Source organism: Bombus terrestris, chromosome 1 (genome assembly GCF_910591885.1).
Source record: "Bombus terrestris chromosome 1, iyBomTerr1.2, whole genome shotgun sequence".
In the NCBI taxonomy this organism is placed as follows: Eukaryota; Metazoa; Arthropoda; class Insecta; order Hymenoptera; family Apidae; genus Bombus; species Bombus terrestris.
Window position 1 is genome coordinate 2,842,524 of NC_063269.1, and position 11,343 is coordinate 2,853,866.

At 38.9% G+C, this 11,343-nt stretch overlaps 3 protein-coding genes across 4 annotated transcripts; all 3 read left to right on the forward strand.

Annotated features, from left to right (window-relative positions):
* The first annotated feature begins 1,054 nt into the window (after positions 1–1,054).
* On the forward strand, positions 1,055–6,113 carry LOC100648663 (YLP motif-containing protein 1-like). The gene is made up of 3 exons (XM_020862968.2): positions 1,055–1,491; positions 2,420–5,433; positions 5,690–6,113. Exons 1-3 carry the CDS (start codon positions 1,474–1,476, stop codon positions 5,853–5,855), a joined length of 3,198 nt encoding a protein of 1,065 aa, XP_020718627.1. The 5' UTR covers positions 1,055–1,473; the 3' UTR covers positions 5,856–6,113.
* Positions 6,114–6,718: 605 nt separating this feature from the next.
* LOC100647602 (smad nuclear interacting protein 1-like) lies at positions 6,719–8,465 on the forward strand. 2 transcript variants are annotated; one of them, XM_048406856.1, is made up of 3 exons: positions 6,719–6,847; positions 6,943–8,086; positions 8,171–8,465. In XM_048406856.1, the coding sequence occupies exon 2, from the start codon at positions 7,031–7,033 to the stop codon at positions 8,084–8,086; it is 1,056 nt and encodes a 351-aa protein (XP_048262813.1). In that variant the 5' UTR covers positions 6,719–6,847; positions 6,943–7,030; the 3' UTR covers positions 8,171–8,465. The 2 variants fall into 2 exon arrangements, with proteins under 2 accessions (XP_048262813.1, XP_048262810.1); XM_048406853.1 differs by having other exon boundaries at positions 6,727–6,847; positions 6,948–8,086.
* Positions 8,466–9,169: 704 nt separating this feature from the next.
* Positions 9,170–10,658, forward strand: LOC100647714 (smad nuclear interacting protein 1). The gene is made up of 2 exons (XM_003392935.4): positions 9,170–10,332; positions 10,421–10,658. The coding sequence occupies exon 1, from the start codon at positions 9,714–9,716 to the stop codon at positions 10,296–10,298; it is 585 nt and encodes a 194-aa protein (XP_003392983.3). The 5' UTR covers positions 9,170–9,713; the 3' UTR covers positions 10,299–10,332; positions 10,421–10,658.
* The last annotated feature ends 685 nt before the right edge of the window (positions 10,659–11,343 follow it).

An 11,343-nucleotide genomic window follows, 5' to 3' on the forward strand; every position in this document is an offset into this window, starting at 1 on the left:
ATGTCAATGTACTCTGACAGTACCTGTTGTCTAATTTCCAAATCGATTTGCACACTTTCGAGCCTCGGGAGAAAACGAATTTCAGTTACCTCCTTGATCCATTAAAGTTCAGAGGTGAAAACGAGGTTATAGGGAATCAATTTAAACGAATCTATCTCAGATCAGATGAATCAGTCTGGAATGCGCGTTACGCAAGTATGAGAATTTTGCATCATCAAAGCTTTTGCAACTAAGGGTTTTACCAGGTCATCCTCATTTAACTGGTATTCTAGATTTCTGCCTTTCACAGCAAACTGAACGCAATTTACGGAAAAAGAGTGCACGCGATCTTTTCACGTGGGATAAACTTGTTGGAAAATCTCGAACTATCTCTATTACGGAAAGGAAAACTACGTAATCGTAGCAGGACTAAAAACAAAACAGGTAGGAATAAAACGTAACGAAAAATGTATACAGCAATTACATGAGTTTTAAAGTTTCGATTCATTAAGCGACGTAATTACGTAATTCTTGGTACCTAGGTTTGGAAAACTCGTAACTGAATATAAAATTACAATATCATTAAAGAACAGAGTGAAGTGATGTCAAAGTAACAACGAATCATCATCGTTACAATATAGTAGAATTAAGAAATGATCGAGTCAAAGAAAGGCTGTTGGTACATGGTAAAAGTGATCGCTAGAATTTGCTTATCGCCGTGAAAGAGAGGTCATTAGACAGACGCAGGAAATGATTTGTTCGTAAGAAATCGTTCGCTCGGAACCGCTTTAAACTTTTAGCGAAAGTAATGATAAGTGTATGTAAACGCGAGTGTGCGTGTAAGTTGCCATGCTCCGGAGGCGGTAGTCTTTCACCAAATAATTCGGTATGCACCATGTCAGTAGCGGACACGGCCTTCTCCTAGAGGAAAGGAAGGTTTCGGTTTCGATAGGCCTTGGAGGTCGGCGGAAAAGTAACGCTCGTTTAATATAATCATCTTCCTTTCCTTTCGATCGGCAGACGGATTTAAAGAAAGTCGACAACGGCTTCGCCCGCTTCTCCCTTCACCGTCGTTGTCTTCTCTTGCTGGAACCTTCCTTTTTTTTTCTTTTCTTTTTTTCGTCTTGAACCGCGTCTGTATGTCCTACACGCGAAAGGTTGAAACGTTGCTTTACACTAGCCACGCAAAGTGTATGTAGCCACCAGAGTCAGAGAAAGGTGCCCCACCGTATTCGATATTAGAGAGGAGCTTCTTGAAGCGTTCTGTGGTGGTGGCATCAGGTAGGGAGAGACAGGCCTCTGGGCCCAATCTGTCCTCAGTTCCCGTACGAAGCTCCATCCAATATCTTTCAGTACATGCCCGGTCCTACGGATATCATGTTGCCTATCGCGAGTTAGCCGCTCTTCATTAAAGTCAAACACGTGAAACCGGTGAAGTGTGACACGACCATCCAGAAAAAAAGAAGCCGAACGAGTAACTGATTTGGACACACCATGCGCTTCCTTATAGTGGTAATTATATAAAAGATCGTGCCTCCTCGAGAATATTCCCGGGAACCGGTGAAACTCTCCGCCGAGAGTGTTGTATTAATAAGCTAAATAGCTGATTTCAGAGAACGCGCCCGCTTGTACTTTCATCGTAATAACCATGTCTTGTTTCTTAGTTACGGGAAACGTTCGACGCGGTTCTATCATTTGTAATCAGTCAGCGTATCGCCTTTGGCTACTTAGCAAGGGAAAGTATTGTATATCGGATTAGCGACGCGTTTATGTATGCTCAATTAATAGTTCGTAACGCATTCTTCTTTTTTTTTTTTTTTTTCGCTAATCTATGAATTTCAAATTCTACGAAAAAGTTCTAACGAGATACGTGTTCTAACGAGCTCGCACTATACCGTTCAATTTGCTCGGCACTTAGCATGAAAACCATGTAAATGAATTCATTTCGTCCGCGTACGTCGAGTACGAGTTTTCTTTTTGTTCGAAGAATATTAAGAAGTCGCCGCGCTTTAGGAGAGTCACCGAATTCTCCAGGTGAAACGCGCACGCCATTGAATCTAAAACCTAAATTTTCTCTCCTTCTTTCTCTCTATGGCCATGTAAAGCAAGCGACAAGAATTTCTGTTCTATTCGCGCAATTTAAACTCGAGAAACATCCTATATCCGATACGTGCTGTAACTCGGTCTCGCCATATCGGGAACACGATCGCGGCTGGGAATCGCTTATCAGGGTAGCAGTAACTGTCCATTCGGCGACGCTAGAATACCAATCGATTGGCCTTTTAAGGCCTTACAGGATGTTTCTTCTTGTTTATTAATCGGGTCACTCGGTTACCCACGCGCGATCGATGTTTCCACAAATGCGTTCTGCCTGTGTACGCAGATACATGCCATTTGGTTCCTCTTGTTTCCATGTTCCGATAGAGATTCGCATTTCCAGATTGTCACGATAATAGCGCTCTTCGTCGTTGCGACCTTTGCCAAAGATGAGTCCTCGAAAAGCCGCGATAAGAGGCAACAGGTTGCATTCTATCCGAGAAGAGGAGCCAGACCGCCGCCCTATGCCGTCCAAATGGAACCAATCGTTCAATATTCTCAGAGAGATCCGCTCTACAATCCTTTGGCAAGCTCCAAGAGCGACGATCTTTACGAAGAGGGTCCGTTGAATTATTATCCGACGGAACCGGAGCCTATCATCGAAATTATCATCAAGGAATCCAACGAAACGTTGCCGACACCGGTACCCCCACCACCTCCTCCACCACCAAGACCTACGAAAGAGCCTATACAAGTGTTTTATGTGAAATACGAGAAAAAGAAAGGTTACGGGGATAAGTCTCGAGTCGTCTACGATCCACCCGTGCCTGCGCTAACACCTGTCGAGGAACACGAGGAGATCAAACCAGATAACCCAGCGCCTTACCCGGAAGAACCTGTTCACACGGCGACACCGGCACCGTCAGAACCTTCTACGACTTTGAGAGCTATCATTCGACCCGACAGTGAAGTGTACCATTCTGGTTCTAGCGGTATTCGCGTCACCTTCGGCACCGACCAAGTACCTCCGAACAATCATCATAAGCGTAGCGATTTGGAAGCGCCGCCGACCCAACAACAGGCCAAGCCAACTTCTACTCCTCCAGGATCTCCTAAACGACAACATGGCCCGTATCAACCGATTCAACCGGTCCACCAGAGAGTTCCACCAGCATTTCCACAACAGAGAATCGCCAACTCTTTTCCACAACAGCAGGCACTCCATCAACCTCTCCAACAGCAACCTCCTCCTAATTTCTTACAGCAACAGCCGTCCTTCTCGTCTCCGCCGCAAGCGAGGAGTCCGTTGCAAAGACCTCAACGATTGCCTATAACTATTCAAGGTCTACCAGATGTACAACAACGAGCGCCGTTCAATACTTTCGGTACATCTCATCGCGTCAACATTAACCACCCACAGCAACCAGGGTTCCCACCTACGTTGTCGGTTTCCCATCAAAACGTGCAGGTACAAAATCAACCTTTACCACCGAACCAGGGCAGTCCTTTCAACGTGGAACAACAGCCGCAGCAGCCACCTTTGTCCTCGTATAAACAACAAGAATTAGAGAAACAAAGGTATCACGAGCAACGTCGTCAACAGGAATTGCTAAAGCAACGCGAACATCAGAGGCAACACGAGCAACAAAGACTTCAGGAGCATCAACGATTCTTGGAACAACAGAGGATACTGGACCAGCAGAGACAGCACGAACAACAGAGACAACAGGATCATCAAAGATTGCAGGAGCAACAGAGAATACAGGAACAGCAGAGGATACAGGAACAACAGAGGATACAGGAGCAACAGAGGATACAGGAACAACAGAGGATACAGGAACAACAGAGGATACAGGAACAACAGAGGATACAGGAGCAACAGAGATTACAAGACCAACAGAGATTGCAGGAACAGCAAAGATTACAGGAGCAACAAAGGCTGCAGGAACAACGCAGAAGGAAACAAGAACAGGAACAGAAATTGTTACAGGAGCAACAGTATCGTTCGCAATTGAAATATAATCAAGCGCAACCGGTGCACAATATACCGCAAGTACCAATTTTGCCTCAAATTCAAAAACCAGGAGGAGAAATTTTCAAAGCTGTTCCGAAGCTCGAGCAACACTATGCAATTCGAGAAAATCCACTTCATCCTGGCCCTTTCCCACCTAATCCGGTAATTCAGCCAACTGGATTCCCGGACACGCCACAGAATCAATACGTTTCCGCTCAACCGCCGAGTTCGTCGCCAGACATTTTAAGAAATTCACCGAGCGAATTTATAAGCGATCAACAGCAGCATCTGAATACGAAACAGCAAATTATTCAAAGTCAGCAACAAGGATTTTTCTCTCAAAATCTTCAACAACCACAACAGCAGCAAAGATTCCCAGCGTCTCCACAACGATCTTCGATCTGGGGACGTCCATCGTTTGCCGGAAACAGCGCGAGTCCTTCGCAAAAGATTTACGCGACTCCAGTTAGTCCCTCTGAAGAATATAATTCGATCTCAACCATCAGACCGTTCGTCCCAAGTACAACTACTACTACCACGACGACTACAACGACGACCACCACCGAAGCTCCAACGACGACAACAACTTTCTCTCCAAAGAAAGAGGCTAAAATTAGGGAAAATATCGCGAATCTTCCGGACGAGGTACCGGATGATATCAGGGAACAGCTGCTGAGTTCCGGTATTTTGGGTAACGCCGACATACAAATACTGGATTACGACAAGGTCGGCGACATACCGATAGAGAAACTACCGCCGGAGGCTCTGGCTAATTTCTACGGTGCCGGAGGCGGTTCCGCGGTAGCTGCCAGCGAACCGGTCCCGTCGATCGTCAAGAAACCCCAAACGGCAGAGAGCGCTTCCTCCTCGACCTCCTCTTCTTCCTCCACTTCCTCACCAGTTTCGGCGAAGAAGGCGGCTACCGATAGCTCGACTAAGTTCGAGCAGGCTACCTTGCGGCCAGGTGGAGTGGAGATGAAAGTAGTACGCTTCGATCCAAATACGGAGCAAGGCCAGGCGCTAGCGGATCAACACATACGCGATGATGCTACCAGGTTGAATCCCGTAACCGTAGGAGAGAAAGACGAGTCCCAATATAATCGTTATCTACCGCTCAAAGTGAGTGGTGCTTCCTTCCCTATTCCGGACGTACCGCAACTTAATGGTCGGAAGATCTCTAGCGTAGTTGTATTGGCACCCGTCGACTATAACTTTCATGAGGAAAAAGAGATTGAATCGAGGCAAGGCAGAAGGGTCAGCGATGTGCAAGCGGTCAAGTTTCTCGCCGGCGATACTCTGAAACAACTGGTGAGAAAACCAACGGCGGAGAATTACAAGAAGTGGTTGGAGCAGGAAAGCCAAACGGAACCGCAGAAACAGTCGGTGGTTCTATTGGTAACCATGTAAGTGATAGACATGAGTTCGATGCCATAATTAATCACGCTTACCTATACTCGTTTGCTTTTGTTAACTCGACCATTAGCTTTAAACGACACATACAATTATTCTTTAACGAGCCATATTCTCCGTCATCCATCGTCATCTTCCATGAACGTTCTATTCGATCCGCTTCCGCGAACATCTCTCTCAGCAATAACGATCAAAATCGCCGGGCTTCACTTTCCTTCGGCTTTCAAATAATCATCGATACTATTGCAGGCCAGAAGACGCGGATCAAGGCGAGAAAGAAATCTTCATGTATGATGTGACCTCGCAAACTGTGAGCAAACTGGCCGGAGATCTATCCACAGCGTTTGTAGATGCTGCCGAAAGTAACTCCGACAATACCGACTCTTTCACCGATTCAACTCTTTCGTCGTTTTAAGTACTCCACGAGAATGAATACTATGGCACACCATAGTAGAAATTTAAGCAATAAATGGGAAAAGAAAGAAGGTTTAGCGTGCCAAGTCCGAAAATAACACACAAACCCTTCTCTGTCATCTCGCGTATCTTAAAATTACAACGAAACCGGAACAAGGTTTAAAAAAGGTAAAGGACATAAAAATACAAGTATCCTTGTAGATATTTTAATTATGTACTATTATGTATATACTGATTTTATACTTTTTTATACAAAATAAACGCAATATTTTTTTTACATGTAAATCATCCGCTTCCTTATAAAGAAACTCTTCTAATCGGATATCATAAGTTCGAACATGCGCCGTGCTAATTCAAATTTTGTCGTAACCGTCAGCGATAATTACGAAGTTGTTATTAACTAGATTCAGTTCAAATTAATTAATAGGTTTAACAGTTAGTTACAACTTCAATTAGATCGCCCATGTATACGATTTCATTTTATCGTTGTTAACAAAGTTAAGATATCCACCACTGCAAATCTAATTTACGCGGAGATATAATTAATTGCATCTTTTATAACGATGCCAACAAATGCTTTAATAATTATAATTTATCATATTTTTGCAATGGACATAAAGTAATATTGCAACTACTACCATTAGGAGTGAAAGAAAAAAGATATTAGCACCGTTATAGTCATTTAAACCTAACAATCTAAGTACATCTATAATAATATATTACGTAAATTTTTGATAATATGATTATAGAATCTTCTACGATAAAAATATTTATGTAAGTGCATTATGACATACTATATCTTCATCTTTGTAAAACTGTGTGCAACTAGCGTATAACCGTATATGCACACAAACATATATATATGTATGTATATTTCATTATTTGAAATTTCGTACGCATGGTGGCAGTGTGTATAGTGCAATTAAGCGAATGGTCGATGTTTTTAATAAAAAAAGTAGAATTTAGAACACATTTAGATATCAACTGAAAAACGTAAGCATAAAATATAATTTTCTATATATGTATATTAATATATTAATGTGAGTATTAAAACTCACAGTGTTTATAACAGGCTGTTTTATTACTAGCATAGGTTATCTTGTCCTCGCATCGTTTCGTATCAAGATGTTAGAAGACTGACTTCGTTGAAGAAATTATATCGACAAAAGTATAAAAATGTCTAGCAGTAGTTCTGAAAGTAGTGACGATAGCCATCACGAAAAGTCACGGAAAAGACGTAAACACAGACACCCTAACCAAGACACACGATCCAGCAAAAAGGAATCGAGCAGCAAGAATAAAAGTTACAGAGACAAGAGAGAAGGTAGGGACGTTCACAAATTTAGCAGAAACGTAAGAAGAGAAAATAATGATGTGCATTATGATAGATCGCAAGGCGAACGGGATAGGTTATATAGGGATAGCCGACATGATCACCTGAGGAGAGAAGAGGATAGACAGTATGATAGAAGAAGATACGAGAGATCTCCTCCAAGAAGAGAGGAATTTCGTCCGCGATACAGAGATTATGAAGAAAAAACAAGGAGACAAAGAGGCCCTATTGAATATAATAAGAAACATGACAATGTCAACAAAGAAACAAGGAATAATTTGGAAGAAGCAAAAGTAAGAAATGAACCATCGCCAGAATGGGGCAAGCCTACTGTTAAAGCGGAAGCTAAACCAAAGCTGGAAGAAAAAGATAAGCCAAATTTTGAATTATCTGGAAAACTGACAGAAGATACAAACACTGTAAATGGTGTTGTCATTAAATATGCAGAACCATCAGATGCAAGAAAACCTAAACGCAGATGGAGGTTATATCCTTTCAAAGGAGAAAAAGCATTGCCTACTTTGTATATCCACAGACAGTCAGCCTATTTACTGGGCAGAGATCGCAAAGTTGCTGATATTCCCTTAGATCATCCTTCGTGCTCTAAACAGCATGCTGTTTTACAATATCGTTTAGTATCTTTTCAAAAGGAAGGTGGAGGTGAAGGAAGAAGAATTCGCCCTTATCTTATAGACCTAGAGTCTGCAAATGGTACATTTGTAAATAATGTAAAATTAGAACCAAGAAGATACCACGAACTATTAAAAAGGGATGTAATCCGTTTTGGATTCAGCTCTAGAGAATATGTTTTATTACATGAACATAGTAAAGATGATTCATTTGATGATGATGTTCCCTCAACTACTACAAGTATACCTACTCTTACTACTACTGCATAGGTAATACTGCATTTCATGTTATGTAATATTTCTTAAATATTTTATTTTTTGCAGAAATCTATTTACTTGTATATTCTATTTCAGGTTCTACTTGTAAAATATTTAAGAAGCAATTTTTAACATACATTGACAGTATGTAACGTTACCTATTAGGACAAGTTGTAAAATTAGTTTATAATTATCTTTAAATTGAGTTATAAGAAAGATTAAAAAATTCAGTCTTTCTGGAGCATTTACGACAGTGCAATATTTATTCTAATAAAATTTTTTAGTTCTTAACAAAAAAAATTGTTAGTGTACAAGTTTGACATTTCATGTAATTAAGAATATAAATTGATTGTATTAAATCAATCTTGAAATACACACATATTATAATTTATTCATTTATATCAAACGCTTTACTCTCCCAAACTTATTAGACAATGCATTTTATATGTTATATACGATTCTATAACAGCATTTGCATATAAAAACAAATATCTAAAAAATCATATAATATACATACATATATATAGTTTGTCCAACGTGACGAGGCAGTAAATGTAAATGAAATGTGCTTACTGCAGCAGCCACAGTAATTAAATTTTGTATACATTTACTGCCTCCTGGCTTCCTTTGAAGCATCAGAAGCTCGGACTACAGAACGTCCGATCCGAGTTTCGTCCCATTTGACAGCGAACGCATGAGCTCTTGGACCAATCGTGATTCCCATAAACTCACTGTTTTTAAAATGGGTATAAAACCTTCATTAAAAAGATTATGGGTATAACAGCTGTTATTATTTGTTATTACTAATTTTGTTTGACTAACATATTTTGTCGGACGGTCAAAATGACCGCTCACGGTAGGCAAGGCAGAGTACAAATTTTTCTTAGAAAATAAAAGAACAAACTAAAATTAAATACTAAAAAATATATTGTATGCATGTTTGAGGAAAAGTCAGAAATTATGAAGCGATAATAATGTTTAAATATAGTTAAATTTGTGTAGAAGTTCCGGGAGCGATCAATTTGACCGCGTCGATGAGTTTAGTAATAAAGGAGGATATTCATGGATAGGAGTAGTCTGGCAACGTCTATCTGCTATTGTTCGATTATTTCTAGGTTACAATACTCTCTTAATTTTCTGAGAAAGTTATTGTGTTATAGTTAATGTCGTTCAAGATCTGCTCAGGATTTTAAGTGTTCGGACACACTCTATCCTGTCTAAATAATTCCGGATTTGTAAAGTTCCGGGACGGATGGTGGGAAGAGCATGATGGCCGAAACTTAACGGCTGGTGGGGAGAAGCGGCAACATAGTAGGACAGTCTTTAACAGACCGTCGTACCGTAAGGGTGTTGTGTTCAATTTCAACAAGTGCAAGTAAAGTGCTAAATAACACCAACACTCAATTGAGGTTAGATTAAACTTTAAACAAATCAGCAACATACTAGGACAGTCATTAACAAACCATCGTACCGTTCGGGTGAGGTGTTTCAGTCTCAACAAGTGCAAATAAAGTGCTAAATAACACCAACACTCGATTGAGGTTAGGTTAGACTATCAAACCTTCTCCACCGATATCGACCGATCGGTTTGACTTGACCAGTTGCTATTTAATCAGTAATTCGCAACAAGATCTTTACTATGAGTAGAAATAATTACAAAGAAGTACGAGTAAAGAGAGAACGTTCGCCAGAATGGGGTAAACCTATTGCTAGTGCGAAACGTAAACCAAAACAGGAAAAAGAAAAACCAAATTTCGAATTGTCTGGAAAACTAACAGAAGATACAAACACTGTAAATGGTGTGGTTATTAAATATTCCGAACCTGCAGATGCGAGAAAACCTAAACGAAGATGGAGGTTATATCCGTTCAAAGAAGAGAAAGCATTGCCTACCTTGTATATCCACAGGCAGTCAGCCTATTTAATGGGCAGAGATCGCAAAGTTGCTGATATTCCCTTAGATCATCCTTCGTGCTCTAAACAGCATGCGGTTTTACAATATCGTTTAGTATCTTTTCAAAAGGAAGATGGAGGAGAAGGAAGAAGAATTCGCCCTTATCTTATAGACCTAGAGTCTGCAAATGGTACATTTGTAAATAATGTAAAATTAGAACCGAGAAGATACCACGAATTATTAGAACGGGATGTAATCCGTTTTGGATACAGCAGCAGAGAATATGTTTTATTACACGAACATAGTAAAGATGATTCGTTAGATGATTAACTATTCCAAATACAACTGTTGCTTGTTCTCCTGTGTAAGTAATATTGTATTTTACAAATCATAATATTTCTTAAACATTCTACCTTTTTTAGTAGTTTATTTATTTATATATTTTATTTCAGGATTTTAGTTGGAAGAAGGTTCCAGAAAGAAGTTATGACACAAAATCACATAGCTATTTAGTTATCGTTTACCACTATAGCTAAGGCTAATTTGTGATTATCCTTAAATTGTACAATGTAAGATATTAACTAGACTGTAAGACATGTACATAATATTTTTTACATTTTATCTAATCAGAAATATAAATTAATTGTAATACGTCACTTTTGAAAAAAATATATATATTTATATATATTACAATTTATGTGTTTTATTTACCCAGACCTGTTAAATAATAAATTTTATATTGTGCATGCAATTTTATTACAGTATTTGCATATTAGTATAAACATGTATATATAAAATATACAAAATTCATTCAATATAATTATTTTCTTAGTAATATATTTTCTATTACGATGTTGAAGATATTTACAGAATTTGGTTTATTTTTACTTAAAAGTTATAAGTTTGTAGGGTAAGGAACTAACATTATACATATTATAATCAGTATATAAAAGTATGTTTTTAAATAGGAAGACTGAAATATTTTTTAATTCTAGGACTATTTCTTTTTATATTTGATAGCCAAATATCGAGTACTATTTATTAATATACTTACTTTAATTTATCAGTCGTTTGCCAATCTATTTTTTATGAACAATTCAATCTTTTATCGTGTTAAACTATAAAAGTCAGTTTTGGAAAGTGTACATATTCACACTTTACTCTTATTACTACTATCTTATGTTTTGTTTACTATTTCTCTCGGATAGATACTTACAATATCGTTTTAATACTTTTATGGAAAGAACAAGTGAAATTTAAAAAGTAGGAAATTTATATTGTTAAAGTATTTACAAATCTCTTTGAATTTTATTGATTCTTAAGGCATTAATAATGAAATTTGAAAATACAAGTTTCAAAAATTCTCAGTTCAGTC

What these genes read in the sequence shown, in the direction of transcription:
- LOC100648663 (XM_020862968.2), top strand. An exon ending in GTGGTTCTATTGGTAACCAT is followed by an intron (nt 5,434 to 5,689) that starts GTAAGTGATAGA and finishes ATACTATTGCAG; the next exon opens with GCCAGAAGACGCGGATCAAG.
- LOC100647602 (XM_048406856.1), top strand. Translation starts at nt 7,031, where the DNA reads ATGTCTAGCAGTAGTTCTGAAAGTAGTGACGATAGCCATCACGAAAAG.
- LOC100647714 (XM_003392935.4), top strand. Translation starts at nt 9,714, where the DNA reads ATGAGTAGAAATAATTACAAAGAAGTACGAGTAAAGAGAGAACGTTCG.